Below are 26995 nucleotides of genomic sequence, written 5' to 3' on the forward strand. Positions count from 1 at the left end.
AAATGTAAAAATTCAGTTCTTGATGAAAAAAAAGAGGAAGGAAAAACCAAGAGGATTGAAATAAAAGAAAAATATGTTTGTTGACTTTATGATATATCACGCCATCTAAATTATAGAGAATTGAATGAAAAAAAAGAAGAAGAAATATAATGAAAAGAACCAAAAAGAATGAATCTTTGACCATATGCCACATCATTAATTCTTTATACTATGAATCTTTGACCAAACAATTATGCCACATCATTAATTCTTTATACTATAAATCTATTTCCTTAGTATGCATTCCAAAATTTTCAATTCTATCCAATGTTTTGTTGTAGAATAATTATAACCTTACCTTCACTTCCATTGATTTTTGGTGTGTATACTTACTCATTTATGCCGAACTAATAAATATATATATTAAGTAATTAATCTCATTTTATGCAAGTAAATAAATGACTTTTCAAAATATTTGACATTTTTCTAATTATAAATACACAGTTCATTTGTTCATTCTATACCAATAAAACAAATTTTCTCTTCTAATCTTTTCAAGGACTTTCTCAGTCCTTGTATGCTATCTTCCGGTTCTTCACTATTTTCAGTAAGAAAAAATAATCTTTTTAATTATGTTTTCTTATGTTCTATTTATATAGATCTTTTAATTAATGTTTTTTTATAAGAGAAAAAAAGATGATTTTTGATCGTTTATGTCTTATGCTAAAAAAAAAATTAAACAAATTTTACTCGATCTTCTTGTAATTTTTTAGTTATGGGATTTAAACATAGTTTTTTCTCTTATGTTTTCCTTCTATTTTCTTATGTTCTATCTATTTATATAGATCTTTTTATGCTTTTCTATAAGAAAAAATGAAGAGGATTTTTGAATGTTTGATTGTTTAATTTAAACAAATTTTACTCTTATCTTGTTGTAATTTTTTTAGTTTAAACAAAAATTTATAGGTTTTGTAAATTATCACTTAGATTGAAAGATTTTGTTTCCTTCATTATAAGTTTATTTAATTTATTAAGCTTGTAAATTTTCTAAAAAAATTGACAACTTGTAGGTAAGGTAAGACCTAAAAATTATGTCCACATCAGCATCTGAGGATTCGAGTAGGAAATGGATACTTTCGAACCCGGTGATTGATAATCCGATTTATGACTTCTTCGAGGAGCCAATTCCTCATTCCTTACCGATTTTCGACACTGAGGATCACACCTATACCTATCTTGTTGATGCATCAATTCTAACCAAATCAATGTTTTCTAGATTGCCCAATGCTGAGTTTTCACAGAATGATCACAACACAGAAACTACTCCAACTAAACTGGACTTAGATGCTGAGGGTGCCAATGTTGAGTTGTCACAAAATGATAAACTCGACCTAAATGCTGCTACTGATCCCCCACTGCCAGAGGGTTCTGCTGAATTGTCACAGAATGACAAGAGCCAAAGTCCAAGCAAAAAGGACCTAGATGCTGTTGCTGCTCCCCCACTGCCAAAGGGTTCTACCGCTGCCAATGATGGGTTGTCCAAGAGCGAAATTCCAAGCAAAAAAGACCTAGATGCTGGTGCCAATGCCGACTTGTCACAGACTGACAAGAGCGAAAGTTCAATAAAAAACAAAAATCTAACTGCTGCTCCACTTGAACAAGTCATTCATCGTGTGGCTACCCAACATGTTATCGTTGTGGAAACTGGAGAGGTAAGATACTATTAATTAATTTACGTACTACGTCGTTAGAATGATTTTACTACAATTTGTTTTTGTTTTTGTTTTTTCAGGATGTAGCTGAAAAAATCATTTCCCTTGCTAAGGATGGACCAAAGTCTGTTAACATACTGTCTGCAACCGGCAAAATAGCCAAAGTGATAATTACTAGAAGACAAGCAGAGATTGAAACACATGAGGTTTAATTAAATGCTTTTGTTTTATATACTCTTATATGTATATCCTACAAAAATTGATTACCTCTATTATTTGCCTTAGGGACTTTATAATATAGTGTCTCTATCTGGTTCCTTCAAGTCCGATGAGCTTGGCGTGACAGGTGGATTATACATATCTTTAGCAACAGATTATGGAATATCCTTTAAAGGTCGTGTGGCGGGTGCACTAACTGCTGCATCACCAGTTGAGGTTCGCCTGCATGCATTTGTATCCTTAACAAATATTGCTCTACAACTACTTATGTGGATTATTGTTGTCGTTAACTCCTTCTTCTTCTTCTTCTTCTTTTTTTTAGGTTACTATTAGGATTGTTACTTCAGAGGAATCCTAGTCATCATCATCATATCAATGCTGGAGAAATCAAATCATTGGAGAGGAGGAACGATAAATTCTATCTAGACTCTTAATTAATTAGTTAGTTGCGAATCACCAATCCAGTACAATTTAGTTATGATAAGCATTCAGAGGAATCATATATATTTTGTATTCAGGAATTATATATGTTTCATGTCTTACATTTTATATTCCCCTCTGTCAGAGCTTGTAGTTTACATTTTTAATAGTGGAAACTCATAATGCAATACCTTTGTGAAGGATATTGTTTTTTTTTTTTTGCATTTTCTAGCTTCATGTATCCAGTTCTTCTGATTAATAAATAGATTGGTGTTCGCATTCTTTTTTCTTTTTCATATCGCTTCCAGTGAATAAATTTTGTTCGTCACGTCAATCTGTTTCAACAACACCATATGCACTAAAAGTGATACATATTATTGTAGCAGTTCTTCGCATATATATATATATATATATTAGAAACTCTTAATTTTTACGTACACTTCTTACCATATATTTTCTATTTATCATATATTGTAGGAGTTTTAAATTTTTCAAGATTTCAAAAATCTTATTTTATCACGATTTTTTTTCATATATTTTAGGAATCAATATTGTAAATTGTAGTTTTATCTATTGTAGAAATTTTATTGGAGTGTATAAACTTTATTCAACATTTTAAAAGATATTTATGCTTTTAATATAATATAGATAGATATATGATGAAAAGAAAATTTAAAATTTTGTTTAGTTCAAAAGAAGCCAATGAACTTTGTTCATTACAAATAGACCATAAAATTAATGAATCAACAACTATTCAAATGCAAAAACTCACTTCTTGCTAAGAAAATAAATGAAATATAAGAAAAGTATGTTTGATGGCTTTAATATAACTTCAAGATACAATATGTTACATAAAATTAAATTTGGTTTGAATCTAAAATTTTTATAGCAAAACAATTATATTAGTTTCGCTTTACTAGTATTTTTTTTTAAAAAAATTATCTTTATTATTTACATGCTAAAGATTTTAGAATTGACTCAAGATTTTATAGTAGAACAATTATAGGTTTACCTTTACCATTTATTTACCAACGAATTTAGAATAGATTCAAAATTCTATAATAGAATAATTATAACCTTGCCTTCACTTTCATTGATTTTTGGTGCGTATAAAAAGATTTACTTATTTATGCAAAACCGATAAATACATATATTTTTATTACTAAAATTTAATCAAGTATTTATATTATCACCTAATAAATAAATAACTTCCCGAAATTTTGACATATATTTGGTAATAAATAGACTTTGATTGGTCTATTATATATCTTAAGTAGGTAATTTACCCGCGCTTTGCGTGGGCATAAATAATCTTTCTAAACTTTTGAATAACTTTTCCAATAATCGACTGTTATAAGAAAACAAAAAGTAAATTTTAGTAGGTTTTAAAACTATTTCAATAGAAATTAAATGATTTGACATTATCACATATCTAAAGAATTGTAAATATATATTGAATGATTAAAAATATCTTGAGATCTAATCATTTTTATCTTTTACATGATTTATCATAATATATGTTTGATGATATAATTGTGTTGTTAAAACTGAGTGATATTTTTATGTAGCGATTAAACATAATTTTTTCTATTTTTTTGTACATGAAAAAGACAAAAAAAATCTAGAATCTGATAATTTTATGGTTAGAATAACTCCTTGTGAAAAAAAAATTTATGTAAAAGTTTTTGATAATCAATATTAATTATAAATAAGTTAAGACCGTTAAAAATGTACACCCCAACAACATAAATAATTTTTTTTAGAGACAATCTACTTGTCTGAGGTCAAATGTTCACTGCTTTTCGTTATTGTAATTTATAGAAGGAGAGAAATAATTTGAAACAACAACAAAATAATATTGTTGACCATTTTAGAAATTAATTCTTCATTAAATTACTGCTTTGAAGACCCTTCTAGATATTTCGTCAATGCAACTTTACGACTTTTTCAGAAATATATATGTATAATTGTTGCATTATAAAAGTACAAGTAGATCAAAATGTTGGATTCTAGACTCATGTTAAAGAAATATTTTCGAACCTTAAAAAATTAAAAATGAGTCTAACATAAATAGCTCAAATGCTCAGCAATAACTTGGGACATAAATGACAAAAAATCTATGTTAATAGACATATCTTTTGTATCTTAAGATATTACTTTTATTTAGAGCAGGTTTATTTCATATTCTTCAAATTAAGCTTGCAAAAAATAGTCATAACTCACACAAAAAAATATTTAGAAGAGTTGAATGAGAAGGAAAAAAAGAAAAACATTAAAAAGATGAGTTTTGTCCAAGATAGATCTTGGCACTAAAACAAACTCTTCTTTTAGTGGCGACTATTATAGGCATTAGCAGCGACTAATGTTGCTACTAAAACATTTTTTAGTGGTGACTATTATAGGTATTAGCAGCGATTGTTGTTGCCACTAAAACTTCCTTTTAGTGGTTAGGTATTAGCAGCGACTAATGTTGCAACTAAAACAAACTATTAGTGGCGACTATTATAAGTATTTGCAGCGACTAAGTTTGCCACTAAAACACACTTTTAGTGGCGACTATTATAGGCTTTAGCAGCAACTAATGTTGCCACTAAAATATTCTTTTAGTGGCGACTATTACAGGTATTTGCAGCAACTAATGTTGCCACTAAAACATTTATGTAGTGGCGACTATTATAGGCATTAGCAGTGACTAATGTTGCCACTAAAACGATCTTTTATTGGTGACTATTATAGGCATTAGCGGCGATTAATCTTGTCACTAAATTCGTGGCGACTATTACAGGTATTTGCGGCGACTTATGTTGCCACTAAAACTTTCTTTTAGTGGCGACTATTATAGGCATTAGCAGCGACTAATGTTGCCACTAAAACATTTTTTTAGTGGCGACTATTATAGGTATTAGCGGCGACTAATATTGCCACTAAAACAAACTATTAGTGGCGACTATTATAGGTATTAGCAGCGACTATGTTTGTCGGTACACATTCTTTTAGGGGCGACTATACTCCAACTTTGGCCGAAAGTACTGTTACGATACCAAAGTTTATGGAGGACCTTTTATCCTCATACACTATTTAATAGTTTATTTAAAAAGTATATATGTGCCATGTGGACACGTTATTATTTATGATGTCCGCGTGGACATATATATACCTTTAAAATAAACTATTAAATAGTGTAGGAGGTAAAAAATCATTTCCAAAGTTTGATATCATTACTGCAATTTCGGTCAAAGTTCGAATATATTTCAAACATTTTTTCCTAAAAAAATATACCAGGATCTATAACAATAAAATGAAACAAAAAGAAAAAAATTGAGTCCACTGAATGCACAATGTCCCCTTAAGGAAATTATTCTCCTCTAGTACCCGAGATTTAAAGGAATAGATCCTCTCAAGATGGAACGATTCTATTCACAAGTGTATTGATACAAAATCAATGGTGTCAATGAGCCACTCAATAGGAGCAAAATACACAAATATTTGATTGTGTAAAAGAAGAAGAAAAGTTCAAAATTTTCGTTGTTTTAAAATGAGAGAAATTCCCTCTATTTATAGACAAAAAGGATAGTGTGAACAAATACTTATTGTACCTTATCGGAAATGTCACAACACTTTGGAAAAGTTACAACCCTTTAGAAAGGTCACAACCTTTCATAAAAATCACAATTTTTCATAAAAATCGCAATTATTCATAAAAGTCGCAACTGTTCATAAAAGTCACAACTTTTTCATAAAAATCACAACTTTTTCATAAAAATCACAACTTTTTCATAAAAGTCACATCTTTCATGAAAGGAAAAGGGTATTTTTGGAAATAAATAAATTTACGTAGGTGGCCCTAGGATTCTCTTTTATATAAATATATGATATGATTTTAAAAATAAATAACTTTCTAAGGTTCTGACATTTTTTTGGTAATAAATAGACTTTCATTTGTCTATTTTATGTATAAATTTTCACAAAACAAATAAATAACTTTCCAAAATTCTTACGTCTTTTTGGTTATTAATACACTTTCATTTGTCCATTCTATATCTAAATAAATTTTGACCAAATAAATAAATAACTTTCCAAAACTCTGACACATTTTGGGTTATAAATATCTAACTTTTGACCAAATAAATAAATGACTTTCTATAGAAACAATCCGATCTATGGCTTCATCGAGGAGGAAGTTCGTGTCCCGCTGGTCAGAGACGCACCTCGTAATGCACCTCTGGACAGGATTGACTGCATCGCATCAATTAAGCGGTTAACCACTGCACTACATAGAGCTAGGTTAGGTTGGTCAAGTAATGCAGTGGTTTACCATAGAACATCTTGTTTGATGCGGACAATCCTGTCCAGGAGATGCAAGGAATCAACGAGTACAAGATCAGGATGAGAAGTTAAACTCGTTTATTATACCAACAAAACAAAGATAGTTTGCTGAGACCAAAAACAAGGAGAAAAAACTTGAGTACTGAAAAGTTGTCATTATGTCTCAACTTTGATGTGATTGCAATTACATGCTTCATAGTTAAGAGTCGAGCAAGAAATATGGTAATCCTACTTTTTAGCTCTCTTCAGAAGTAATCGTAGGGAAAATATCCCCAAAGCAAATGTCTGCCAAAACCACCCTCTTGCATTTGCAGGATCTATTGTTTTTGCAACATTCCATGCATATATAGCTTCACCTACGTGTGCAGCAGCTGCTAGAACAAAAATAACTTTCAATGCCAACATAGAGCGAAAGAAGAAGAGGTGAACTGCTCTAATAAAGGGAATGGGTCCATAATCAGGCAGATACGCAGCAGCAAACAATGCCGACATTCCAATCACACAAAACAGCCATGCCCATATTGTAGGTCCGTCCAAACTCCTCCGTTTTCTTTCTTGCCAATATGCAATAGTTGCAGCCATGCCCTCCTTAGAACTCACCATTGGGACGTAACCAAGTTCCTCTTTTGCTTTTAGGAAAGAAAAGTAATGAGTGACACCAACCTAGCACAAGCAGAAAACCAAATATCAACTAGAATTCTACCTCTTATACAATTGTAGAGAAAAATGTTGTGTCCATGACCAGAGAGAGTTCACTATTGCTGGACAAAATTGAACGTCTGGTGTCAATACAGGTGTGAACAGGGAGAAGTAACGACTTAAGGGAACAAGTCTTGATGCAAGGTCAAACAATTAAGGTATTTAACCATTGACAGTTTCTGACCAATAAAGACCATCTTCGTAACAAAAAGAAAAAAGAATCTGGTACATTTGCCCAAGTAGATATGCACGAGTTATAGATATATTATCAATTCCACAGTAGTAAGAAATGCCATAAACTGAGTAAAAGCCGGTGGAAAGATATGTAGTATATAAAACTGTTTTTTGATAATGCCAGTGAAGCCTACTCATTTGAATAAAAGAAGCAAAATTAGATTCAAATATGAAGCACTAACCTTGTAGACTTCAGCAGGAAGGATCAGAGGTTGAGGAAGCCACCTACTATTCAACCAAGGATACAGAAAGGAGTAGAAAGCCCAGAAAATTTTTCCCAGAAGAAGAGCATGAGAGACAGCTAGTGATGTCTTTGGTAGATCATAATCCAGGCTTTTCAGTAAAGGGCGAAGGAACTCGAAACTGTTGATGGGAGAACCTGCAACAGAAGATCATTGATGAAGGAAGGTGATGCAGACATGCAGTAAGTAACAAGTAAAAACTGCTCTGCTTATAGAAACATTTTTTACTCTGATAAGCAATTAGATTCTTAAGTCTTTGGAGAATCCTAAAAAAATAATCTTAATTAGAAATTAATAATTACACCTCCACTTGGTCCAAAACAAGATTCCACATTCCTACACAACAAATATAAGCCAACGAGTATTTACCATCTGATATAAAATAAGGTTGACCAGCAGCAATTGGAAGCCCTTCTCTGCCAGGGATGTCATCCAAAAGTCCCATGCTAGCCAATAAAAGTGCCAATACAAGATTGTCGACGTACACCCAATCTGATTTTACATTTGGTGAACCGATTTTAAAGGGAAACAGACCTAGCTTTGTAAGAGTTATGATCCTCGGCAGGTGCCTTTCTTCACCTGGACCATATATAGCAGCTGGACGAATTGCACAGGTGTAAAGGCATTTGCCATTCTTCTTACTGTGCAATGAACATACATGCCGAGAAGAGAGAAAACAACCATATAAATTATGTCAATACAACATCAAGTAGCAGTTCTTGCTGTGAACAATCATAAATATACATATACACACACACAGCTGAAACGGTCAAACAGCTATTGAGGGGTTACTAGCATCACTACAAAGGGTTTTGGCAGCTTTTTGTCATACATGTTTGCACAGGCAGAAACTGATTAAAAAATGTTTGCACTGGCAAAGGAAAGCCGATGAGATTTTGCTCATTTTGTTTTTTCTATCAAAAGGAAACTTATCTTCCAGTTAAAAACAATCTTGCAAATGCAACTATTCAGTCTAGACATCTAGCTATTTTCTATAGCATGTATCATATGGTACAACATGATAGGTCACTGCTGTCAATCCTGAGGGAATTAGAAAAAAGTGTCAAAACTCATAATGCATCAGGGAAAGGGGATGACTTATATGTCTAGTTTCTATTACATTGTATAAAGAGGGAGTAAAGCTCTCTATAGCATACATTTGCAGGATATATTATGGTGGATTGTGAATGAAATGTTCCTGTAAAGATAACTTACGTGAAGGGACGACCGTTACTCTTTAGGACCAATTGTTCAGCAATTGATTTGCTTCGTCCATATGGATCAACATGGTCATCTATTGGAAAATAAGGTAGGTTCTCATTGCCATTAACAATTTCCTTACCACCATAAACAACATTAGGTGTGCTGACATAAACAAGCCTCTTAATCTGATGGTCAAGGCAAGCATCAATAATGTGGCAGGTTCCATTAATATTGACCTCATCAACACGACTATATTGAAGCATTTCTTTCCCCGACATGCCATAAGAAGCAAGATGGAAAACACAATCTGACCCTTGTAGTGCTTTCTGGACTTGTTGTTTGTCTGTTATATCCCCTGAAATTTGAAAACCAAGCAAATTGAGTAGCTGCAGAAAGGACTCGGTGTAAATACTGTATCATCAGTTCCCGCAATCATAACAAGAGGACTGACTATAAACTAGTTATCAATTTCTAAACACAGACAAATTCCTTAATAATCAATCAATCAATGAATCAACTATACCAAATAAAGCACTAACTCATGATCCTTTTGTTACTTATATAGATCGGAATTGGGATTTTAGTCCGCCAAATGAAACCAATGTTGAATTACAGGATAAATAGAGAAGCAAACAGAAAGGGGGAATCATCAGTCAACCCAATACAAAACGAAAAAGAAAAAAGGAGAAATGTGAATTTCCAAATTGAATGACAAAAGTTGACTAAATGTCGAAAAGGGGGGATACCCTGGATGAGGTGAACCCCATATTGAGTGAGTTGAGATGACCAAGGAGAATGGGTTCTAAGATCAAATGCTTTAACAAGACGAGCACCCCTTCTGACGAGTTCAAGACAAAGTGCGGCGCCTATAAAACCGAGTCCACCTGTAACCACGAAACTGTACTTCTCTATCCCTTCGTTTTCGCTCAGATGCATTTTTCTTCCCCCAACCTAATGCTACGTTTCCCCAAAGTTTTTCCTCTTTTGGAACCACAACACAGTAGTACTAATTCACCTGCCCACCCGCTCTATTGTATTCCAAATAATTTACATTGTCAATTTTTTCAAACTTATTTACACTATAAATTCTTAACTACTTTTGCTATTCACTTTTAATTATCATGTCACGTAGATTAAAAAGGGATAAAAAATTATTTATAAAACAAGTTTGAAGGTAATAGGACCTTATAGTATAGTATAAGTGTGTCTCTGAAATTTCGAGCATAGATTGGGAATACTTATGCATTTTTTCAAAAAAGAAACTATAACAATTAAAAGTAAACGGAGGTAGTAATTTTTGGTAAGTTATTTTTGGGTGAACTTTTATAATGCCTAGATTTTGGAAGAAATATTTGATTTTTTTCAAAAAAAAAAAAAAACATATAATTTATACCCATAAATTCTAAAAAAATAATAATAAATTAAAATTACTCATAAATTTGTGTTATCATTTTATAATGAATTAAAAATAACCTTATCACATAACTGATGAATCAACAACATTAAAAACAACTTGTTAGAGTAGTATTTACAATTTAAAAGTGATAATGTAAAATTAATAGTAAATTCTTTATAAGTTTTTCTGAAGATATAAAAACCATGTTTCTTGCGTGCTAATTAATAATTAATCATTTATTTATCGATCATGGGAGACACTATCCCATTACTCGTTGCTCTCAGTATTGAACAAAATATTAAAATCAAGTTTTTTATGTTATGTTATACCTTATTCACTTTATTATATATTTTTTTATAATATTATTTTGTCCTACAATATCTCATTATACAGAAATTTTGACTATAAAATGTGTCACGTCTGAAATCTACTCATCATTGTTTCGTCTTCAAATACTTTTAATTCTAAATAAAGTTAGACTCAACGATTTTGAGTTTGATCATTCTAATATTAGAGTTTGATCTTTTAACGAGTGTGTTTGTAACAAATTTTAAAGTGAAAGAAAATAAATTGCAATCACAACAAAATAAGAAGAAACACAACTTCATTGATAAAGATTGTGGGTACAATTCTGTTCCTCCCTTGATCCTACTCTCCTAAGATTTATCCATGATTCGAGGGCCGTTAGTAGCGTATTTCTCGAACTAGGATGATTTAGATTTGACCTTTATATGAATATTCCATAAATTTTATGGAATATATCGAGATGTCTTTTCAAGGGAATATAGTACCCTTTATATAGGCATGAAGAATTCTAATTGGAATTGAATACATATTTTAACATGTCTTGTAGAGTCCAACAAAATTTCAATGTCTACAGAGTGAAAGACCTTCTTATATATTGTGCAAATCCAAATGCATGCATTACTTAAAATCTTTCACAAATTACTCAAGAACTGATCATCCACCTACAAGATTATGTAACAAAGAGTACATGCATCAAACTGAATCGAAAACTCTTCCATTGTATACACTATGTTGAGGAAATTAATTAAGAGAACAAATTTGGTATTCATTCAATTAATTAAAGAAGGAGAATTTGTTAAAAGTGAAATTAGAAGAGTAAGAAGCAGCGTAAGCTTGAAGAAGTTCATTTTGAGGTGACCAAAAATCAGCTTTAAGACCACTTCTCCTTATTGCTTTAAGTATTCTGTTTTTGTGTGCATACCCCATCACAACCACTTTCTCACTCTTCCCTTCCACTTCTACTTTATCTATTCCTGCAATATCGCATCATAATTAAACACATATCAATATCTCAAATTTAATTATAACATATATAATATATAATTAATGATTACCTTTTAATTTAGAGAGACATTTCCTCACTCTTTTCTCATGTATTCCAACCATCTCTACCTTCAATTCAACTGTCTGCATGCCACAAAACAAACTCAAAAATATTAGCAATTTCAAGTGTCTAATGTGTTAGGTACTAAATATTGGATCGAATCGACCTTTGATATATATATATATATATTGTAGAGGAACAACTGGAAATTAGAAAGATGATAAGTGAGTGTACAAACCTCCATGTTCATGATCGATGGAGTGACTAATTAAGCAACAAACAAGGTGGAATGATAGAGTGAGGAAGTAGTGTGTATGTGCTGGAAAATGGCACAAAGGAAGAAGAATAATGGATAAAACAATTTGCAAGAGAGGTAACATATATATATGTAGACAAAAGTAGCTAAGGGGAATAAACATCAAAGTGAATCTTGGTGATGGAAATGATCTGCTTTTTTTTTTTTTTTTTGTGCTTTATTAAAAGGATCAGTAGATTGCAAGGAAAACCATTTAACAAGAAATCTACTCTCATCCACATCCAAATCACACCTTTTAATTTCTTATTTTGTTGGTTTCGTTTGGTTGGAAATAAGTTATCCCATGATTAATTATTCAGGAATAACTTGTCCCATCACTATGATATAAATAAGTTATCCCAAACAAAGAGTTAGCAACATAATAGTATAAGTTGGTAGTATGGTGAAGGCAGGTCGAGCTTCAAAGGTCCCCTCTTTCTTTGATAATGTGCCTAAAAGCAATGTGGGCGTTAGTTAAGAATCATTCCCAATGATTAGCCTTTGACGAGTCCAACTTTGCTTTTTCTCTACCTACATCTAGAAAAAAAGAAAAATTAGCTATGTGATTTATCTTTTTTAATTAATTATTAACCTATACATGGTATGGTTTCTCGTTGTGTGGAGTGAACAAAAAGAGGAAATGAAATTAAAATTTAAAGCTACCTAGCCGGTCTAAGCTAATAAATTAATTAGGAGGGCCAAGTTTTATTACTTAGCGCAGCTATTTCTCTTAGTTGTTATGATTTTACTTAGGATACAATAACAAGTCGTTTGATCGATAGTTATTTATGTATGAAACTCTATATTACTTATACATGTATGTATAACTCTAATTATCAGCAACCAAATGAACGTACAACAAATGTTCATCTATAGTTTCCAACAAACTAAAACATGGGATTGCTAAACCTTAAACAATTGATTTTGAAAAGATATGTCAAACTGGTCATGTCCAAAGATAAGGGAACAAGACAAAAGCTATATGTGCAGGCCCAAGACAGAAGATCCCATTGTATTTTTCTATGCATCTCAAGAAGTTAGATATGTGTGGGGATTACTCGATAGTAGTATTATATTTATATACTTTCTCTTTTGTTTTTATTATATAAGTAATTCTTTGAATATAATAAATTGAACGTTTTGAAAAATATGTTTGAATCTCTTTATCACTTCTTTTGGTCAATGTTTCTCCTTTAATTTCTTGATCACTAACTCTGGCATATCCTCGGGAATTTCAACATTTACTTTGCTCAAAAATCAAATTTGAAATACTACAATCTCATTTTCAGTTTAAGGATTAATTCATTTGCTTACTTCCCTCACTACTCTTCTTGAAAAAAAAAACCATATTATTGGTCCACATGATGACATCGATCGTACGTTATTTGTTGATTGTTTATGTTAGAAAATGGGTATTTAATCTAATTAACTCAATTTCAAATGTTAAAAAAAAACAACTCATCAATCAACCATTGTGAAGACTGAACATCAGCATGAATAACATAATATAGAGATAACACCGGAAAGTTAACAAAACATATCTAGTTTTCAATTATTTTTTAGTTGTTCTGGAAATATGGCTTACATAATCAAGTATGGGCTACTAATTTATCAAGAATTTCATTGAATGATCCATAATCAAGTAATTAACTTAACAAACAAAGTTCAGCACTAAGTTACACTATATAAACTGCAACAGAAACTGGCAGAATCAGACAACTTGGGCTGGCAATCATTCTAATGAGACGACAGCAATCTAAGCTCTAAGTTCCAGAACACCATTTGAGTGTAACTTGGTTACTACAAAGTGAACTGACCTTGAGGAAATATATATATCCGTCGACTTCTTCAAAGAAGGATTCACACAAAGAAGAGTGTCAAGTGAGGTGCCTTGTAGCAGCTGATGAGGGCATGGGAAAGCAGGTGTTCCAGCTAGGACTGACGTTATAAATTTCCACATTGAATAAAAACAGACATCGATCTCTTCTTCCTCCATTTAGCTGCTTCAATCTGTTATGTATCTTTCTTAGGACACAAGATGAAATGTTCTAGGTAAACCAAACACTAGTACTACTCATTAAATTTATTTTTCTATTTCATTATACAACAATTCCATTTTCTCCCCACAAGACTCTGAAAAGATATATAAAGAAATTAGTTTTAAGCTATATTGCTCCAACTCCTCTTTTGGTTATGTGTCGAATCCTCCATAAGAAATTAGTTTAAAGCTGTGCAGGTGCTTTTGGCTGCATTCCAGCACATAATTGCCTGCAAAATAAGTGCATTTTGGCTGTTCCTTCAGCAGCTGTAAATTAGTTCATTTTCAGCACAATTTCAGCACCATTTAAGCACAATTGTCAGAATCCCCAGGATTATAATCCAAAACTATAATCCTGTGATAACTTTGTTCGCGAACCAAACGACCCCCAGTGAACTGAAGGAGAAAAGAGCAGAATTCACTCAAAGTGAGTGTGTCCTTACTCTTACAGGAGCTGATGAGGGCATGGAAAAGCAGGTGTTCCAGCTAGGTCTGACGTTACAAATCAACCTTAAGATGAGAACACACATCTCTGCTGCCATTAGGCTGTTTGAATCTGTAATGCATCTTTCTTTGGACATGACATCAAACTACTAAATGCCAATACTATTTTGAGAAAATGGTCTAAAACCCTCCAACCTATACCCCAAATCCCAACTACACACTCCAACTTTACAGGTGTCCTATCACCCCCTAACATATTATTTGTCTATTTACTACACATTTGAGTGCTGACCTGTCATAGGAGGTGAGAGCACCTCCTCTAGGCGCGTGAGAAGAGGCAATAGCCTTAAATTTTGACCAAAAAAAGTGTACTTCTCCAACGGTCATCTTCCCAAGTTAAATAAAACCATTTTTCTTTCTTCCCCACCATTAGCCCTTGTTCCTTTTTTAAAAATTTCACGATTTTCTTTCAATTTAAAGTAGGTTTTAGTTGTTTATGTTCATTTCCACTTTCAATCTTGAAGTTAGGATTTGTAATCTGCTCTAATTTCTTATTTAGGGTCTCTAATTTGAATTTTGAATTTTCTCAAAATTCGTTAAAAATGGTAAATGAAAACTTGAATACGTTTTGTATGGATGAATCAGACATAATATTTCACACAATGTTGCTCTTAATTTCACAAATTAACAGAAACCTAATAAAGCACAAACTCGAAATAAGGGACAAAGAACTAACCTTTACTAAATCAGTTGATACACTACTTAATCAAGTTGAAAATACACACAAAAATGCTTCAATCATCACCAGAAATGCTTTGATTCAAATGGAGAAAACGAGATGAAAAGCTTCTCTTTGGGGTTTCTAACGTTTTTAGGAGGGAAATGGAGAAAAAACAAGAATTGGGGGTTGAAGTGGGTGGGGACCCGCGCGTGCAAACACGTGAGACAATTTATTTGGTTTATGTGGACAGGGCAGCACTCAAGTGTGTAATAAATAGACAAATAAAATGTCCAGGGGGAGATAGGGCACCCGTGAAGTTGGAGGGTGTAGTTGAATTTCGGGTATAGGTTGGGGGGGTTTTAGACCATTTTCTCTACTATTTTTCTAGGTAAGCCAAAAACTAGTGGGACTCGTTAAATATTTTTTTCCATTTCTTCACACAACAAATCCATTTCTACTTTTCGTTTATTTTCTTCCAACAACATCCTGTAGAAGACAGCCTCCTCAGAATAAATCAACAACCAATCTTGGACCATATGAAAAGCTCTTTTAAATATATTTTTTACTTCAGAAAATTAGGTTCCAATCATGGGGAAAAAATCATTGCAAGTGTATTATGTCTTCATTTGGACCAATTTAGCAAGTGGAATTCAGGACAATAGGTTCCTATCATGACAAAAAAAAAACCCAGAAAACTAAGTTCCAACTTCCTGTCTCTACTATCCTCAGTTTTCAGTGCTATATTGGCTGCATTTCAGCACATAATGCAGCAGCAATTGCATGCGAAATAGGTGCATTTCGGCTGTTTTTTCAGCAACTATAAATTAGTTCATTTTCAGCACCCTTTCAGCACAAGAAACAGATTATAGGATAAGAAAGCCATAAAGCAAAAAATTAAAACAAAGAAGAACACAAATGCTCTTCATTGGTCAATCCGCCAGAGACAAAAAATCAGCTTCTTTATCAAGGTGAAAATGTAAGGAAATCTACCTGATATATAAAAGAATGAACTCTAGACCAAAATCCTTTGCAAACTGTGTCAGATAAGTGATAACAAAGCAAAAAGTGTTAGATCCGAGCAACATAAATTTTAAGAGAAAAATGGAAAATTATGGGATAATAACTTCCAAAGAAAAGAACCTTACTGAGTTTCAAGTTTCAACCTTTTCATGTTATACATACCGCTGGAAGTGTCCATGTGTAATTTTTCTTTTCATTTATTTTCTTCTAACAGCATTCTGAAGAAGACAGCTTTCACAGAACAAAACAAGAAGCAATTTTGGACAATATGCCTTTTCGCTTATCTTAAGAAAACTAGGTTCCAATTTAGCAAGTGGATTTCAGGACAATAGGTTCCTATCATGACAAAAAGAAAAAAACCAGAAAACTAGGTTCCAACTTCCTGTCTTTACTATCCTCAGTTTTCAGTGCTATTTTGGTGATCCAAAACAAAATCATTTCAGTGCTATATTGACTGCATTTCAGCACATAATGCAGCAGCAATTGCGTGCGAAATAGGTGCATTTTGGCTGTTTTTCAGCAGCTAATGCAGCTATAAATTAGTTCATTTTCAGCACCCTTTCAACACAATTTCAGCACCATTTAAGCACAATTTCAACACCATTTAAGCACAATTTTCACTACCCTAATTTTAAGACAAAGCTCAAGTAGATTTCATTATCCATGAAGAAAACAAAATCTTAGCAAGTGGATTTCAGAAAACTAGGTTCCAACTTCCTGTCTTGACTATCCTCAGTTTTCAGTGCTATTTTGGTGATCCAAAACAAAATAGGGAATCATTTGAACTGTAATTGTCTCTATTTACATGGTAAAACATTATCTACAAGTTTAGTACACACAGCACATTGGCTCCACTGAGAAGAGCTTTCTGTGGTGGGTCTGGCTTAAATGGTTGTTCACATGACCTACCGGGTCGTACTTCACCACAACAGTCTAAAAAATGCCCTCAGATCTGAAATTTGGTGAAAACAACCTTGGATCGGTAGGCCCGGGGCAAACTAAAGGAGACAGTGAAAGCTCCTCATGGACATTGTTGCTGGATTTTCGTATCAAAGACCCGAGAATATCTTGAAATGGTTCTTCCACCAGTTGATGTCACCCCTTGAATCAGGACCTTTCCATCTTTTTCAATCTCACAGTTGAACTCACCTGCAACAAGGGTTAAGGAATTCACTTAATAAATATGATAAGATACCACCATAATGAGAGAAGTTTGTGAAAGTGTTTGCACCAATGGATACACTTCTGTAGTAAAATCAGAAAATAGGCTCAGTTAGTACGGAGAGCAAGATCTAAGAGGGCATCAGCCAATCTCATTTTCTGAGTGTTAGGCAGAGAAGTCTGACATACAAGAATATTATCAGGATAACAATTTCTTCTACGATGTTTTCATGGTTTCTAGACATCGAAAAAAGAACTAAATAAGAGTCGTAGCAAGGCCAACATTGAGAGAGTAAATTCAGAAGCATCTCCACCTAATAATTGCCCAAATATTTCTTTCTCAAATAGACATCACGAGGTAGCATTGCAAACTTAATACAGGAACATGGTTGTTGGATTAATCCTTTTGTCTATAATGGACTCCATCCATGAAACAATCCTAGTTGAGTGTGCATCAGGAAAATGAACAAGTTACACAGAGCAATTCCCATCTACTAGTTTTAATTTCTGTCGAAATAGTATCCTATCAACAGTGAAGCAACTATTGTCAGTGAAAACATTAAATGCACAACATTAAATTCATAGCAGACTCATCCGCATCACATAGCTGCAATCAGAGACATGCAGCATAATGAACTTCCCTATTCAAGTTATATTCCTCTTATTCGGCATGCTTCCAACTCAATATTTTCCTCATTTTAACATGAACTTTTACATGAAACCATGTGTATTCCATTGCTGATGATCAGTGGCAGAAAAAGTTCAGCAGCATAAGATGTTATGCCGCTACTGCCACGAATATCTGTGGCACAATAGACTTACAGGGACTTATTCTAATAATAGAGGAAAATCAGTCGTACAGCAACCAAGTGGGTTGGTCAAAGCACAAGCTTCATGAACTACTCTTGCTTTAGGTCCTTCGACAGTTAGAAAGTTGTGGTATCAGTTTTAGTATCTGATTCACATAAACTAATTTCCAGGATCTCCGCTACCTAAGAACATAAGCAGAGTAGCACGTTCAAACAGATAACAGAAAGGCAACAAGTTATGCTCCTTGGAGAGGAGGATCAATCAGTTCAAGGTCCAAAATGGTATTGGAGAAACCCTGCATAGTTCTGGATCTTCTAGTACAATTTAGCCTTTCACCTCTAATAGACTAATGAAAATATTTTTTTTCAGAAATTTGAACCAAAAGTTTCTAATTGAAACACTTTATTAGGAGTTCAGGTGCTCAATTGAAACATGACTTAGTTCAAGTGTCTGACTTAGTTCGAATGCTCAATTTAATAAAAAGTATTCTCATGATCTCATCCTCAAATCATAAGAGAGGAGAACTATGAGGAATTTTTTAACATCAACAGCTTTGCATATCAAAACGGAGAACACACAGGATGAAACACAAAAACAGAATCAGAACAATGCTAAAGAAAGATACAAACAAATAAACATAGAGCGGCCAAAAAGGAGGCATGCGCAAAAACAGGTAACCCAGCTCACTGGGACAGTACAGAATCTATCGAGGGTGGAACAGTGTGTGGTATTAGGATGCTCATTCTATTGCTCTACAATCGATGGAAATCAGTAAAATCCCAAACCTTAGTCAGTATATTAAAGAAATTTCAGCAAGACAAGATCGACAATCAATCGAAAGCAGCACATAAATGGACTTGCAGCAAGACAGCACCTAGAAGCTAGTGTCAAGTAAGAGAGGCAAAAAAGAGCACACTTGGGCATCAAAAGCAACAAAAACACATACATCAGGAGACTCTGAAACAGAACCAAAAATGAACAAATGGAGCTGAGGAAGAGGGCCGGCAGTGAGAAGAAAAGAGGCAAAAGAAACATAACAAAAAACCAAAACCAAGAATTCCACACACAAGTGACAAGATAGAAGGTAGAAGGCAGTGACCAGAACCTCAGGTGGCCGGAGAGACCATCGGGAAACCAGAAGCAATTACCTGAAGCTGAGAAAGACAACGGTTTTTTGCTTTTTATACCTCTGGCTTTATTAGTTGCAAAGACTTGATTTTTATTTTATTATTTAAAAAATAGTTTATGGGTCCGGGGCCTTTTTTTAAAAAGGGAAAAAAACACTTGTTTATTTATCAAAAAAATAAAAAATTGCGAGTCTGTTTCTCTAAAAATTGACACGTACTCCTATAATGTAACATCATCTTTCACCTCCTCCATTAAAGAACATCAAAGCAATTTTCTCTGAAGAGTGAAGAGGAGTTTGATTCTTGGTTGGTCCATTTTCTCTGCTTTTGTATTTTGTGTATGGGTTTAGGTTATTGCATGAAACATGGCTGTTGCAAGATAAAGTGTAAAGCTTTTCTGCTCGGTGTTGAATGAATAGGGTTAATCTCTTACTGTTTTGCTTAGGTTTCTAGTGTAACTTTGTTTTCTTCTTCTCTATGTTTTAGATTTTCTGTAAACTGATTCAGTATTGTGCAATTTTGTTTGTGTGTAGTTAAGTTACTGAGTTGAATTCTGTTTTAACTGATTGGATGCAATTTATGTTCTTTCTCGTATTAACATTCTCAAGAAAAGATATAGAGTTCAATTATCAAGTTGAACTTATTTGAAAAAATGAAACTTTTCTGAATAGCCAGGTTGACATAAAGCTCCAAGAATCATAATTGATCTTTGTTGGAAGCATATACTTTCTTTAGTTTTATCTAGGATAAGTTTGCATTTGTTGTTTCATACCTTGAAATTTGTTGAGGATGTGCTATTCTAGCTAATCTCGTTGCTTCGTTCGGAAAAGGAAAAGGAGAGAAACTAAAGTAGTTGAATGTGTTCATCCTTTCATCATTCAGTTGCTGACCTTAGGATGAAATTTGCAGTTGATCATTATGAACCAAATTAATTATGCTAGAAATCAAGTAAAGGAAATAGCATGTCATAACCAACACTTGTTTGGAAGAATTAGAACTAACTAATAGTACTACCTGATTTGATGTGAACAATGAACGAGAAGTTTTTTTCTTTTCTACTTTTGTGCTTAAATTTTTACTAAGTAAAATATGTTGGTTAAACATATTAATGCATTTCATTTCTTTAGCTGAACGTGGTCCTTTGGATGCCCTTGAGAAGTTGGCTGATGATAGGGAGATTTGAACATTGCTTCCAGAAGTGGCTCATGCTTGCAGTAATAGATAGTCGACCAAGGCTGATTTTGTTAATGTTACAATTGAATGATGTAACCAGAAAATACGATTCTCTATGGCACACTAGACCTTTTTTAAACCTAAGTAGTTTTTGTCCCACACAGGCTAGGCATGTGGATTGAACAAATAACTGATTTCCCTATTGTGTTAGTGCCAGTAAATGTAGATGCCTATTATGATGTCATGAACTAACTTAATTCTCCAATTTTTTTCTAATTTATGTTTTCAACTGCTAGTAAGGTTGATACCAGCCTGGGAGTTAGTTTCTTCTATTTGAATCCCTCCTCTACAAATGTGCTGGTGACATGTTATAAACCAGCGATTAATGGCTTATAGAAAATCCGTTGATCCTGGAGATTTGGTTAATGCTTTACATTTAGTAGCTTGCTTATGCTCAGTGGTTTGGTAGCTTATAGAACATCTGTTGATCCTGGAGGTTCGGTTAATGCTCTACGCTAAGTAGCTTGCTTATGTTCAGGGTCAGTTCCTGCTAAACGTGTCACTAAACTCACTTCATCTCTCTTTTCTTTATTTTTCGGCCTCTTGACACTGGGTATTACCATAGCATATAGCTACTAAAAGCACTTCTCCTAGGTATTTGCACATTCTGTAATAAACTTGCTTATAGATTATATGAAGTAGTATAACTTGCATATTACAGTATTTCTCTGAATTCTTTTCATGCCCTAGGGTTCTTTCTTTTTTCCAGTTTCAACCTTTTATGGTAGTTGTTCTTTTTGACCTTTTTCCTACCTGAGTTCTTCTTGCTTCTTTTGATGGCAGAATTAGTTTGGAAGCTGGATAACTGTTGAATGCTTACAGTATGTTTCTGATGAAAGACATGGTGAACATGGAAAGTCAGTAAATGTCAAACATGGAATGCTTACATCCTGAAAAGAAGGTTAAGAGAATAATTTGGAAGCAGTCCAAGGAGAAATCGAATGGGGAAGACTCTGCTGGAAATGGTACATCATTGATGAAGATGGAAGACAGTGTGAAAAAGAGGCCCCATTCTGATACAATGACCAGTGGTGTAGACAGGCCTTGCATGATGTCACTTCTCCCTCTTCCCAACTTGGAAGAATGTAACTCGGCGACCCCTGCTATCTTGACTGGAACGGCATGCAAAGGAGTAACTGGACCACCTGTTGGAGTTGTTGATATTGGTGTTAGCATATCTGCTTACTATTTTCGTATTGCTCTACCTGGAGTCAAGAAAGATCCTGGTTTGTTACTTTACCTTTTACTTGTTGCGTTTCTGTAATCTGTTTGAATGTGCTAATCTGCTTTAAGGTCTTAGTCAGCCGAGATCTTGGTAATTATTCTATGTGAATCAGATATTACAGAACTGATATTACCAAGCTGTAACTGCAGAGGGACCTAAAGCAAGAGTAGTTCATGAAGCTTGTGCTTTTGACCAATCGCATATGGTTGCCTTTTGACTGATTTACTCTATTATATGAATAAGGCCTTGTGAGTCAATGGTGCCACAGACATTCATGGAAGTATCACATAACATCTATGTTGCTGATCTTTTTCTACCACGACCATCAGCCGAGGAACTTATCATATTGCATGCAATGAATCCACATCCAGTCACAATATATAGTGTTGGAAGCATGCTGAATATGAGGAATATGGCTTGAATTGGGAAGTTCATTATACTGCATGTCTCTGATTGCAGTTATGGGATGCGGATGAGTCTGCTATGAATTTAATGTTGTGCATTTAATGTTTTCACGTATGATAGGATACCATTTTGACAGAAATTAAAACTAATAGATGGGAATTGCTATGTGTAACTTGTTCATTTTCCTAATGCAGACTCAGCTAGGATTGATTCATGGATGTAGTCCATTATAAACAAAAAGATTAATCTAACAACCATATTCCTATGTTAAGTTTGTAATGCTACCTCGTGATGTCTATTTGAGAAAGAAATATATGGGCAATTATTGACTGATCCTGTTTTCTGATTTTACTATAGACTGTATCTATTGGTGCAAATAGTTTCACAAACTTCCCTGATTATGAACACTTTAACTCCTTGTTGCAGGTGAGTTCAACTGTGAGATTGAAAAAGATGGAAAGGTCCTTATTCGGGGGGTGACGTCAACTGGTGGGAGAACCGTCTCAAGATATTCTCGGGTCTTTGATATGAAAATTCAGCAACAATGTCCATCTGGTGCTTTCACCGTCTCCTTTAGTTTGCCCGGGCCTGTCGATCCGAGGTTGTTTTCACCAAATTTCAGATCAGATGGCATTTTTGAAGCTGTTGTAATGAAATACGAACAGTAGCTGGTAGTTCATGTAAACAACCATTTAAGACAGAACCCACCACAGAAAGCTGTCTGCTCTTGGATTTCTTGTTATGATTAGTGGTGGGCTGATGGCTAATGTGCTGTGTTTACTAAACTTGTAGATTATGTATGGTTCAGACAATGACATGTTTTGACATGTAAATAGAGCAAGTACAGTTTAAATTGTTCCCTACTTCATCTTGGTCCAAATGAAGAAATAATCCACTTTTGATGATCTTTTTTTCATAATTGGAACCTAACTTTCTGAAGAAAAAAATACCTAAAAGAGCATTTTATATAGTTCAAGTTTGCTTCTTGATTGATTCTGAAGAGGCTATCTTCTTCAGGATGTTGTTAGAAGAAAATAAATGAGAAGTAGAAATGGATTTGCTGTATGGAGAAATGCAAAAATGAATTTGAGGAGTCCTACTAGATTTTGTTTTACCTAGAAAAGTAGTATTGGCATTTTGTATTTTTATGTCATGTGCAAAGAAAGATACATGACAGATTCAAACAGTCAAAGGGAAGCAGAGATGTGTATTTTCATCTCAAGGTTGATTTGTAATGTCAGTCCTAGCTGGAACACCTGCTTTCACATGCCCTCATCAGCTGCTGTAAGGATAAGAGCACACTCACTTGACACTCTTCTTTGTGTGAATTCTACTAGGTATGTTCTGCTCAGCTGCTATAAGAGTAAGGGCACGCTCACTTGACACTCTTCTTTGTGTGAATTCTACTAGGTATGTTCTGCTCTTTTTTTCCTTCAATTCACTAAGTTGCTTTACTCTACCTTGTGCTTCATTCTCACTTGCCTTTGAATTTGAGTTTTCTCTTTTTGCTTTCTTAGCATTTATCTGATCAACTGTTTTGGTCTGTTATACTAAGGGGGTAAATTATAGACCTTAAGCATGAGATTACAATTCTATAGTAAGTAAATCCTCTTTGAAACGTACGATAAGTGCTGATTAGTATGTTGAAGTATTAATGTTTGTTGTACTTTCGATAATAGTGCATGAATGCTGCTAACTTGAGGAATAAACAAGACTACTCATGACTCAAATATGAGTCAACCAATTCCTTGTAAAAGAGATTTCACTGAATCTTGACTGGATTCTCGTAATCCCTAATTCATTTTAGCTTCTTTTGGTCAATATAACCCTCTGAAAATTCCACTGAATTGATTCATTCCTTTACTAAGATTTGTGCTTTGCCGTTTCTGCCGAGCAAGGTATACAATTCTATTTTGAACTATTTCTTTGCTAACTTTTGGAGATTTTAGGATTTGATTTTCAATTCATTTTTTTCCGCTTGTTATTTGACATTTGATACACTTTGGAAAAGATTTTGGTCTAGGGTTCATTCTTTTAGATATCAGGTAATGTTCCTTACATCTTAGCCATGATGACTTTTTTTGTTTCTGGCGATTGACCAATGAAAAGCATTTGTGTTCTTCTTTATTTAAAGTTTTTGCTTTATGGCTTTCTTATCCTATGATCTGTTTCTTTCCTTTCATCTCTTAGCACTAGGAGGAGCCATGGTAAGTTGTGGCATTTTTTAGGATTTGTATTTCAACTCATTTTTGGCTTGTTCAGTTGCTATATGATGCCACGTAGATGATCTAAGGTTTCTTGTCTAACATGTCTAGTTGGTGGAGAGGGAACTAGTATAAAGCAGAATTCAGACCGGAAAATGCATAGGGTGATGAAATTACATGAGCTTTGTCTAAAATTAGGAGTATAAGCAGAACAAAAGATATATTAAAGCTGGATCACTTGTTTCTTCCACTTTGATCTTGGATCTATATCTTTGGAAGCACCATTTAATGTGTCTATTTGCTGCTTTAAGTAGGCATTATTTGAAATATGACATCTACTAGATTTCTACTTTTGAAAGATCTAAACAACAGTTAAACATTCAGAATCATATAGAAGGCTAGGCAATGTTGTTGTTATTAGACAGAAACCATAGTTCAGCATTAAATTATAGACATTAAGCATGAGATTATGATTCTTAATTATGTAAATCCTCTTTGAAACGTATGAAGTGCTGATTAGTAAACTGAATTACTAATGTCTGTTCTACTTTCGACAACAGTGCATGAATGCTGCTAACTTGAGAAACAAACAAGACTACTCTTGACATAGATCTGATTCAACCATTTACATGTAGAGAGTTTCACTGAAAACCTCACTGGATTCCCAAATCCCTAGTTCTTTTTTATCTTCTTTTGCTCAGTAGAACCCTCTGTGAGTTCCAAAATACTGATTTACTCCTTTACAAAGATTTGTGCTTTGCCATTTCTGCAGAGCAAGGTATGCAAAAATGGCATTTACTTCTGTGCTTAAAAATTTTGTGCTAAATCCCCATTCTTCGAACTGGCATGTTAACTCATAGCATGCCTAAGATATCGTGTATATTAATATTATCCAGCCGCTGTGACTTGTAGTGCGATGAGCCAATCTTCTAGTTTTACCGACATAGTACATATATTAAGTTGCCTATTGAGTTCCTTCCTTCTTCCAGTATTCAAACAATGCATATTGTTCAAGGTCTTAATACACTATAGTTTACAATCTGCAGGAAGAAATTTCGAAGGAAACACTGGAAACTTGAATATGATTATCGCATATCCATTTACATTCAACGCACATGTCATACGGACTGGAGCAGCCCGAGAGGGGAGAGAAGGAGATTCTAATGATACAGTGACTATCACTATAACTGCAATTTCATACAAGTTTGAGGTTGTCCTACCGGCTGTTGCAAGAAACCTTGGTTAGTTTGTTTCCTTCTCTATATAACACATTGAAAAATTTACTCGTAATAATCTCTATCCATCATTCAATGCATATTGTTCGAATAAGATGTTAACAGAGAGAAACTTGATCTTTTTCTATTACTTGAGAAGACAACATTACAAGTCTTTAAATAGAACTTGGAAAGAAACAAACTTAGAGAAAAAATAGGGCACAAGTTTAGCACTAACCCATGACCTGCTAACTAACTAACATCAACTAATTAGGACTCCGTTAACTGGAAACATAAAAGACTCTTAAAAGTAGTGCCACTAACAACATTAAACTTTTGAATCAGTTGGAACTTAAACCAGCAAAGACAGCTAGAAAGAAGTTAGAAAATGAAATTATCTCGACAGTTTTGCTTTTTGGGAAAATCTGCATGTGCTTCCCTGTAAAACTAGGTTAAAAACATAATTAGAAAAACCCTCCTGCCATTCAACAGGTATGTGCTCCGGTTGTAGCAGTGTTGAATGAACGGCTGATCTGGAACCAGAGAGTTGGTTCAGATTCCCTTGATAGGAAATCTTTCTTGGAAGTTATGGCTTATTAAGTCTAGCCTTCCCCACAATTGGCTTATCCGCTTCAAGGGTTTATTGTATATCAACTACGAATAGTACAAAGGTTGTATTATCCAAAAATCTATACTCGAAGAAGTTTTAAGCATTAGAAAACCGATACTCATAATGCTGAAAATATTATTATTTATTTAAGAGAAATGACCAAGTGGACAGTTGTATTGCAGGCAATTTGTCAGTTGTTGTTCTTCCTAATGGGAATGTCAAGGTAGAAGGGATTGTAAGAGCTGGGGAAAGAACAAGCAGTGCGGCGCCAACTGTATGCAACAGAAGAACTCGACGGATATTTCCTCTAGGTCACTTCACCATCAATTTCACCTTGCCAGGACCTGCTGATCCCACAATTGTAAGGGCCAAGTTAGACTCAAATGGTGTTTTGAAAGGAACTGCGTTTAAACGTTGGATTGGTAGGTCTGGTTAAATTGATGAGCTGCCCAAGTCGTCTGATTAATTGGACATGGTTAGCTTGTAATCTTAATTAAAACCATCTTCCTACTCTGGAGAATCTTTAGTATTATGACACTGAAATTCTGTCTGTATTTTCCTTTCTTACATCAATATCTTTCACAGCAGAGACTACCTGATATTGCAACATTATTCAGCCAGTTTCTGTCGCATTTTATATGGTGTAAACTTTTTTTGTTATGTTAGCTGCTTATGGACCCATTCAAAGGAATTCTTGTATGAGTTAT

At 33.9% G+C, this 26995-nt stretch overlaps 5 protein-coding genes and 1 long non-coding RNA gene across 8 annotated transcripts; 3 read left to right on the forward strand and 3 right to left on the reverse strand.

Moving 5' to 3' along the window:
- The first annotated feature begins 1070 nt into the window (after positions 1 to 1070).
- LOC125854580 (AT-hook motif nuclear-localized protein 3) lies at positions 1071 to 2268 on the forward strand. Its single transcript, XM_049534160.1, has 4 exons — positions 1071 to 1691; positions 1772 to 1897; positions 1977 to 2126; positions 2233 to 2268. The coding sequence occupies exons 1-4, from the start codon at positions 1071 to 1073 to the stop codon at positions 2266 to 2268; spliced, it is 933 nt and encodes a 310-aa protein (XP_049390117.1).
- Positions 2269 to 6883: 4615 nt separating this feature from the next.
- On the reverse strand, positions 6884 to 10037 carry LOC125856470 (uncharacterized). Its single transcript, XM_049536027.1, has 5 exons — positions 9781 to 10037; positions 9047 to 9389; positions 8201 to 8472; positions 7772 to 7968; positions 6884 to 7319 (listed from the first exon to the last, which is right to left on the reverse strand). Exons 1-5 carry the CDS (start codon positions 9968 to 9970, stop codon positions 6885 to 6887), a joined length of 1437 nt encoding a protein of 478 aa, XP_049391984.1. The 5' UTR covers positions 9971 to 10037; the 3' UTR covers position 6884.
- Positions 10038 to 11340: 1303 nt separating this feature from the next.
- On the reverse strand, positions 11341 to 12131 carry LOC125856379 (heavy metal-associated isoprenylated plant protein 30-like). Its single transcript, XM_049535911.1, has 3 exons — positions 12020 to 12131; positions 11792 to 11864; positions 11341 to 11710 (listed from the first exon to the last, which is right to left on the reverse strand). The coding sequence occupies exons 1-3, from the start codon at positions 12029 to 12031 to the stop codon at positions 11511 to 11513; spliced, it is 285 nt and encodes a 94-aa protein (XP_049391868.1). The 5' UTR covers positions 12032 to 12131; the 3' UTR covers positions 11341 to 11510.
- A 1492-nt stretch (positions 12132 to 13623) lies between these two features.
- On the reverse strand, positions 13624 to 19447 carry LOC125857092 (uncharacterized). Of its 2 annotated transcripts, none has more exons than XR_007445595.1 (4): positions 19376 to 19447; positions 16443 to 17448; positions 16270 to 16313; positions 13624 to 14086 (listed from the first exon to the last, which is right to left on the reverse strand). It is a non-coding gene; the product is annotated as an uncharacterized LOC125857092 (long non-coding RNA). The 2 variants fall into 2 exon arrangements; XR_007445594.1 differs by having other exon boundaries at positions 16425 to 17448.
- A 212-nt stretch (positions 19448 to 19659) lies between these two features.
- On the forward strand, positions 19660 to 23123 carry LOC125856810 (increased DNA methylation 3-like). 2 transcript variants are annotated; one of them, XM_049536446.1, is made up of 3 exons: positions 19660 to 19703; positions 21414 to 21856; positions 22687 to 23123. In XM_049536446.1, exons 2-3 carry the CDS (start codon positions 21496 to 21498, stop codon positions 22926 to 22928), a joined length of 603 nt encoding a protein of 200 aa, XP_049392403.1. In that variant the 5' UTR covers positions 19660 to 19703; positions 21414 to 21495; the 3' UTR covers positions 22929 to 23123. The 2 variants fall into 2 exon arrangements, with proteins under 2 accessions (XP_049392403.1, XP_049392402.1); XM_049536445.1 differs by lacking the exon at positions 19660 to 19703 and having other exon boundaries at positions 20975 to 21856.
- Positions 23124 to 23258: 135 nt separating this feature from the next.
- Positions 23259 to 26951, forward strand: LOC125856811 (alpha-crystallin domain-containing protein 22.3-like). The gene is made up of 3 exons (XM_049536447.1): positions 23259 to 23670; positions 25511 to 25705; positions 26471 to 26951. The coding sequence occupies exons 2-3, from the start codon at positions 25546 to 25548 to the stop codon at positions 26722 to 26724; spliced, it is 414 nt and encodes a 137-aa protein (XP_049392404.1). The 5' UTR covers positions 23259 to 23670; positions 25511 to 25545; the 3' UTR covers positions 26725 to 26951.
- The last annotated feature ends 44 nt before the right edge of the window (positions 26952 to 26995 follow it).

This window comes from Solanum stenotomum, chromosome 2 (genome assembly GCF_019186545.1).
Source record: "Solanum stenotomum isolate F172 chromosome 2, ASM1918654v1, whole genome shotgun sequence".
In the NCBI taxonomy this organism is placed as follows: Eukaryota; Viridiplantae; Streptophyta; class Magnoliopsida; order Solanales; family Solanaceae; genus Solanum; species Solanum stenotomum.

Bases quoted from the DNA above. Each gene is read 5' to 3' on its own strand.
- LOC125856379 (XM_049535911.1), bottom strand. The intron at 11,711-11,791 runs GTAATCATTAAT...GCGATATTGCAG, and splicing joins ATGTCTCTCTAAATTAAAAG to GAATAGATAAAGTAGAAGTG.
- LOC125856811 (XM_049536447.1), top strand. From the start codon at position 25,546: ATGATTATCGCATATCCATTTACATTCAACGCACATGTCATACGGACT. The intron at 25,706-26,470 runs GTTAGTTTGTTT...GTTGTATTGCAG, and splicing joins GGCTGTTGCAAGAAACCTTG to GCAATTTGTCAGTTGTTGTT.
- LOC125856810 (XM_049536446.1), top strand. From the start codon at position 21,496: ATGTCAAACATGGAATGCTTACATCCTGAAAAGAAGGTTAAGAGAATA. The intron at 21,857-22,686 runs GTTTGTTACTTT...TCCTTGTTGCAG, and splicing joins TGGAGTCAAGAAAGATCCTG to GTGAGTTCAACTGTGAGATT.
- LOC125856470 (XM_049536027.1), bottom strand. From the start codon at position 9,970: ATGCATCTGAGCGAAAACGAAGGGATAGAGAAGTACAGTTTCGTGGTT. The intron at 7,969-8,200 runs GTAAATACTCGT...CTTCTGTTGCAG, and splicing joins ACCTTATTTTATATCAGATG to GTTCTCCCATCAACAGTTTC. The intron at 7,320-7,771 runs GTTAGTGCTTCA...TGCTTGTGCTAG, and splicing joins TTCCTGCTGAAGTCTACAAG to GTTGGTGTCACTCATTACTT.
- LOC125854580 (XM_049534160.1), top strand. From the start codon at position 1,071: ATGTCCACATCAGCATCTGAGGATTCGAGTAGGAAATGGATACTTTCG. The intron at 1,692-1,771 runs GTAAGATACTAT...TTGTTTTTTCAG, and splicing joins TCGTTGTGGAAACTGGAGAG to GATGTAGCTGAAAAAATCAT. The intron at 1,898-1,976 runs GTTTAATTAAAT...TATTTGCCTTAG, and splicing joins CAGAGATTGAAACACATGAG to GGACTTTATAATATAGTGTC.